The sequence below is a fragment of the Myotis nattereri genome, assembly GCF_964212035.1.
Source record: "Myotis nattereri genome assembly, chromosome: 10".
Taxonomy (NCBI): Eukaryota; Metazoa; Chordata; class Mammalia; order Chiroptera; family Vespertilionidae; genus Myotis; species Myotis nattereri.
Window position 1 is genome coordinate 76,972,022 of NC_138085.1, and position 6,689 is coordinate 76,978,710.

The following is a 6,689-nucleotide window of genomic DNA, read 5'->3' on the forward strand; positions in this document are numbered from 1 at the left end:
CTTGGAGCTAATGAACAGTTTGAATTGGGACGCTGGACCATGGGACAACTGAGTGGGATTCCATGTCTCGGGGTTAACCAGAGGCTGCTCGGAACTGGGGTGTCTTGCTCGGGTAGGCGCTGATAGGTGCTGCACTTCCCCATTCATAAAACAACCCAGGTCTCTTCCGCTTCCGGCATCCCCCCCCCCCCCGCCCGCCCATTGTAACAAAGGGCAAGCTGCTCGCAGCATTGGGCCACGGGGTTGGGAGCCAGTTCGATCTATCACTTTCCTGGGGACCGAGGCCGGCAGCACTAACAGTAACGAAGGACCTGCCCTTCCCAGGGCCGGCCCCAGCTCTCCCGGCGGCCTGCGCGCTCCGCCCGGGCTAGCGCGGAGGGTAAACTCCGGGTCCGGAAGTGGCTTTGCGGTTCCGCCCCTGAAATCAGCCCTCTTTCCACCCCGAAGGCCAGACCTCCGGCCGCGATGTTGGGGCCGCAGGGGCAGGGAAGCCGCGCAACCCTAGGCCTCGCCCAGGCCCACTTCGAGAAGGGCGAGTACGCCGAGGCCGAGGCGCTGTACTCCGCTTACATTCGCCAGTGCGCCTGCGCAGCTTCTGCGGGAGCGCCGCCCGGGAGGTAACTATCGCGAGACGTGGGGTCGGCGGCGTCCTCGCGAGGTGGGCGCCGGGGCCGCGCAGCCGCCCTGCTCGCCCCTGAGCTCCAGGGCCGACCTAGCTGCGGGGACGCGGGGCAGGTGCTCGTTTTCTCCGGAAGGCGGGAGGGAGCGTCCGGGAGTGCGGCCCCTGGCCGTCGCCGTGGGGCGCCCTGGAGGTTGACGGGACACCGGAGCGTCGGCCCGTCCTCACCCGGGACGTCCCCCTCTCTCGGTCCTCCCCCTCGGGACTCCGAGCGGAAAGCGCTTTTCCACCCGTCCCTTAACAGCGGATCCCGGGACCCGGAGAGGGCTCTGCGAGCACCCAGCCACAGCGCCACAGCAAGGCCGTGGTTTCTCACGTGCCGGGAGAGAAGTGTAAATATAAGGAGTACAGTACAATGACCCTCCCGGTCGTCACGGTTCGGCTTCCGTGCCGTCCCTGCACCCAGACCTCATGTTCTGTGTCTGTGGGTGTTTCAAATGCATCGCTAAGTGTTAAGGATTCTTAAGAAGACATAACCGCAATATCTTTATCACTAGTTCCTTCATAGCAAATGCCCAGGAAAGCTTGGAGCTTTCCTGATGGGTCAATAAAGTTTTTTTTTTTTTTTTTGGTTGTTGGTTTTCTGCAGATGGTTCAAGCCAGGGTGCACATTAGGGCTCCCCTCCCGCCCCCCGCCCCCTTTTTTTTGCAATCCCTCAGAAAGAAGACACCTACTAAGAAGGGCTCCTGGTGGCCAATTGGGCTCAGATGTAAAAGCAACAGCCGAGCAGCCATTCCTGCACGTCAGGGCGCAGAGGCCCGCACCGAACTGCCTGCTGCGCTGGGTGTCTGCAGGTCCCGGAATCCCATTCAGACCAATAGGACAGGCTTTCCCGTCCAGAGGGAGGCGCACCGCTCTGGCTTCCCTAGTAGGTTTCAAAGGGTATTCATCCAGCAGCAGGCATCTCGATGCCCTCCAGTCCTGTTTCTCTTCCTCCTTGGCACAGCTCCGCCTGAGGGCACCGTGTGCAGCTGTAGCAAACAGCATTTCTGCCCCTTTGCCAGTTTCAGAAAGAAAGTCTGCATGGCTTAGTAGAAGGGAGCTCCGTGCGCCTGAATTCCAGCCCTGGCGCTGCCGCATAGCTTGTGCCTTCTCTCGGCCTCAGTTTCTCATCTGTGAAATGGATCTTCCCTTTCCTTACAAGTTCTGCAATTCTTCTAGGAGCTCTGGATTGAAACGGAATTCTTCAGCGTTTTCCTTTACATGTATCTTTTAGAGTTTAAAATTATTAGAAAAATACTGGGTCACTGAAGCATTTTGAAATAGTATTTGCAAACTTTGTATTTCTCTCCATACCCAAAAGTATATATAGCCTTAGCCATAACCCAATTTCCAAATGTTTTTTTCTTTGCTAAAGTTAGCGAATGCTAAACATCCACATTTGGATTATGTAATCTGGTTCAATGACATTACCATAAATACTGTTATTATAAAAATTTCAATATTACAGAAAAAATTTGGGGCTCTAACTATTAGCCCATGTCTTTAAAATATGAAACAACTTTCACATGAAAAGGAGGCTTTTAATATTTGTTGTACTGAGATCTAATTCTGAATCAAACAGTCTATGATCCTCTGAATATATTAAATTTATAACAAAGCTTTGAAGCTTGGAAATTTAATGACTAAAACCTTACTGGACTCCTGAGGCTGCTTTTTTCTTAAAACTCTTTACGGGGTAGCAGCTCACCTAGTACAATAGATGAAGGGAGTATGTCCGTTTGTGCAATGGTGCTCATAGCATCCAGAAGTCCCTTTCAGTCATAGCTCATAGAAACAGACATTTTCTTTTTTGAAATATTTAAAAAAATATGTTTATATGTTTTTTTATTTCAGAGAGAGGAAGGGAGAGGGAGAGAGAAACATCAATGATGACAGAGAATCTCTGATTTCATTGATCGGCTGCCTCCTGCACGCCCCCTATTGGGGGTCGAGCCCACAACTGTGACCTCCTGGTTCATGGGTGAGGCTCAACCACTGCCCCATGTCAGCCAGGCAAACAGACATTTTCTAAAATTGCGGTGGTTCCACTCCGTGGCTAGCAAACTTAGACTCAACGGAGACCTCTAGGCTGTGAGCAGCAGTAGTTCCAGTAACTGTCTCACATTTCCAGGATCAAGATGAAGGGAAGTAACTTTTAATAACACCGACAGCCACAAATATGTTCTGAGGACTATACAGCAAAGAAACGACAGGTGCGTTTGGGCTGTATCTTCCCTGGTTGGTTCACATTTGAGAATCCCTTTGGGGAAAAAGAGAGGAAGACAGAAGCATCTCTGACGCAGAGCAGAGCCCAGGAGTGTTCTCTGTGCACACTTGTCCGTCCGGCAGGGCCTTGGGCTGGAGGGTGAGGGAGGGGAGGGCTGTGTAACCTGTGGGGCTGGTGGCTCAGGGCTGCCTGGGCTTCCTTTCAGGAAGGTCTGTTCACTTCACGCTCCTTGGGCAGCCTCTGCAGCCCTCAGATGCAGAGCTGGTTCTGCCCACAGGAGCCCCCAAATGCACTGGGGCCTTCAGACCCCTCTAGCAGGAAGCCGGCCTGGCCTTGGGGAGGGTCCCAGCCAATGGGCAGGGAGGGCAGCTCTCTGCCCAGAAAGCACGCCCTGGGGATCAGCGAGCTGACTTTTCACTTAGGGTGAACTTTTATCTCGTTATCGGTGGAAATGATTTCAGATCTCACTGTTCTGGGATCACTTAAACATTTGAGGGTAAAGTTGATGGTGAGCTTTGCGACATGTTCACAGCGAACTCCAGCTCTGGCTCTCCCTCCTCGCTCAGCTGGAGTCTGACCTGCCATCTTTGCCCTGCTGGCACGTGCTTAGAAAGCGAACAGTGAATCTGATACCGTATTTCAGCCAGACAAGTTGGCAGTGAATAGGGGCTTTGGGCACACCGCAACATGAATGTCCAATGGACCACGTAGCGCTGCTGATGCAGACAACGGGCTTAGACCGAACTGACCCACCGAAGGCTTTCCCTTCTGTGCCCGTGGTTTCTCAGAGGGGAGGCTGCAAGCTGTGGGCCATGAAGTCTGACAATAACCCGAAAGAGAATGAGGGTGGAGCTGGGAGGAATTTAGTAACTCGGTGTTTTTCATGTGAACTTCTTGTTTAAAGCGAATGCAGCCCTGAGGATTTGGCTACTGCCTATAACAACAGGGGGCAGATCAAGTACTTGAGGGTTGATTTCTACGAAGCCATGGAGGACTACACGTCGGCCATAGGAGTCCAGCCCAATTTTGAAGTTCCCTATTACAACCGAGGGCTGATACTGTATCGGCTGGGTAAGACTCTTTTCTCCTGGGGTCCTTAGTTGTACTGGCTGAATTGGGAGCTCCTGCATGTTGTAAAACGAATGTAATGGTCGTTAAGTCTTAGAAGTGATGCCAAATTTAGGTCTGGAGCCTGGAACAGCGGGATCGTTCTGAGCTTATTTTAAGCTTCCAATAGGCATTATAGACCACAGCGGCACGCTGGGGTGGGAATTGGACGTGGGCGCAGAGAGGGAGGGCGACCCCATTACTTCGTGCCTGTAACATCCCCAAAGGCGAATGGAGGGTAATGCTGGTGATCGCCTGCGAAAGTTTTCTGAGTTAAAATCTTTGAAGGCACACGAGACGAGGTAAAGTGAAGGAGTTTTAAATCCTTGGAATCAAGGTACTGGTTCTTATTGTAAAGGGTTAAAAAGAATATTTCCTGTTGCCTGATTTTACTGTAATTATCTAAAACAGGTGATATAACTTTGTTGAGATTTCATGATGGTTTATGCTATTTACCTGTTAAATCTTAATAAGTAAAACCCCTAGCTAAATTGAAGTATTGTTCTAGAAGGGCAGACACAATTGTTTTGGTGTAGACATTCCTATATCATTATTAAGAGGAAAAATTTCTTCAGTAGAAGGGGTTGAAAGCTCATAAATATAAAAGCATGTGTATCCTAACTTTTCTGTGAATTATGTAAGAAAATACTCAGCTGTTTCTCTCTCCCATTTTTTTTTTTTTTTTGGATTCTGGTACAGGATACTTTGATGATGCCTTGGAAGATTTCAAGAAAGTATTAGACTTAAATCCTGGATTTCAAGATGCGACTTTGAGCTTAAAGCAGACTATGCTAGACAAAGAAGAAAAACAAAGAAGAAACTATTGAAAAATTTAACTTTGAAATATTAATTCATGATCCATACAGCTGGCGTCTCACTGTTTCTAGTGTAAAGTAGGTGTTGAGTGATTTTTATTTATATTTAAGATAAAAAGCTTCATACATGAGCACTAAAGGTAAATAGTTGGTTTAAGGTAGTTAATTTCAGATTAAGTATTTATATTGAGTAGGTATGCTTTTTATAAAGTATAAATAAGTAACAACAATGTATAATTATATGTGTTAACAGTAAAATATGTAAATAAATGTGTGATATTTTTAGTAAAATAATTTTTTGCTATATTTTCAGTCCCAATTTTTATAAAATTTATATCTATAGAAAAGTTGAAGTATAAAATAGTAAACACTCTTTAGATTCACCAGTCGTTAAAATTTTCACACTGGCTTTTTCTCTATTTTAAATATGTAACTTTTTGCTGAACCATTTGAAAATAAGTTGCAGACACCATAATGCTTTCCCACTAAATATTTTAGCCTGCATCTTCTAAGAATAGAGACATCCTCCTTTATAGCCACAATGCCATTATAATACCTAATAAAATGAACAGTTCTATAATATAATCCGTACCCGGCCTCAATTCTAACTTTACCAATTGTTTCCAAAATGTATTGTGTAGATTTTTATTTCTGGATCTGGAATTACATTGCGTTTTGTTATGTCTCTTTGAGTTCTTAAAAAAAATTTTTTTTCTTATTGTTGACTGTATTACAGATGTCCCCAATTTTCCCCACCTTTGCTCCCTTTCTCCCCACCCCTGCCCTACCCCAGGCCTTTATTCTTTGAGTTCTTTTAATCTAGAAGAGTCCCCTGCCCGTGTTCTCCCCATGGCATTAGCTTTGAGAGCAGAGCTATCTTATGTAGCGAGAAAGAGAGATGTATCATTTGGGGTTTGAAAGAATTCAACTTCCACTGACTTTCTCTAGAAATCACTGATAAGGTTAGGTTAGGATTTAAATATTGAACATAATTTTCTGTCTGCAGATAATGACTGTACTTATGGTCATCATCAACATTTACTGAACCCTTACTAAAGGTCAAACACTGTTCAGACTCTTCACAGAATAAATTGGGAGGGGGTGGAGGGGGATGGGGAGGCGAGGAGCTGACAAAAGCACTTAGTAAACGTAAAGCTGTAAAGAATCTGTTTTATTTGGGCGCTGCCATCAAACGAGTGGGTGTGAGGAAGCTGAAGGGAGAGCAAGCCAAAGGCAGCCCTGCCATCTACATTTTTAATGTTTTTATCATTGAGGTTTGGTTTTCAAAGATGCCGCTCCTGCATCCTGGGATCTCGCAAACTGGTTTATTATTGCTGTGGAAAGCCTTTAGGGGCGGAAGTGGCCTAATTGGGAGAAAGGCGCAGAGGAACTTCTGTGGCTTTCTCCTTGCAATCACCACCATCGATCAGCCTTGGAACTTTTTACATTTTATTTTATTTTTGAGTTTAAGGGATCTCATGAAGCAGAAATAATCACCCAGTTTGTAGTTAATAAAGAACATCTGGCAAAATACATGGAGAATTTGGGCTGTAGGTGGATGAATATTAAAAGGAAACGAGGTTTGAAAGGAAACGAAAAGTCTCAATATTTCTGGAATTATTCACATTTTCCAATAGAATCTATCTTTCCATTTGTTATAAAAGAAGGTATAAGGTTACATTAAGATGTGGAAAACCCCCCTTAAGAAAACTTTCACTTAAAAAGTAAGGTCCTGCCGGACTGGCATGGCTTGGTGGTTGAGCATCGACCTATGAACCAGGAGATCAAGGTTGGATTCTCGGTCAAGGCACATGCTCAGGTTGTGGGTTTGATCCCCCACAGTAGGGGGCGTGCAGAAGGCAGCCGATTAATGATTCT

General features: G+C 46.5%; 1 protein-coding gene across 1 annotated transcript; it reads left to right on the top strand.

Annotated features, from left to right (window-relative positions):
• Positions 1-465: 465 nt before the first annotated feature.
• TTC32 (tetratricopeptide repeat domain 32) lies at positions 466-5,490 on the top strand (the record flags this gene model as incomplete). Its single annotated transcript, XM_081101291.1, has 3 exons — positions 466-617; positions 3,794-3,960; positions 4,696-5,490. 3 exons carry the CDS (start codon positions 466-468, stop codon positions 4,821-4,823), a joined length of 447 nt encoding a protein of 148 aa, XP_080957417.1. The 3' UTR covers positions 4,824-5,490.
• Between the last annotated feature and the right edge of the window lie 1,199 nt (positions 5,491-6,689).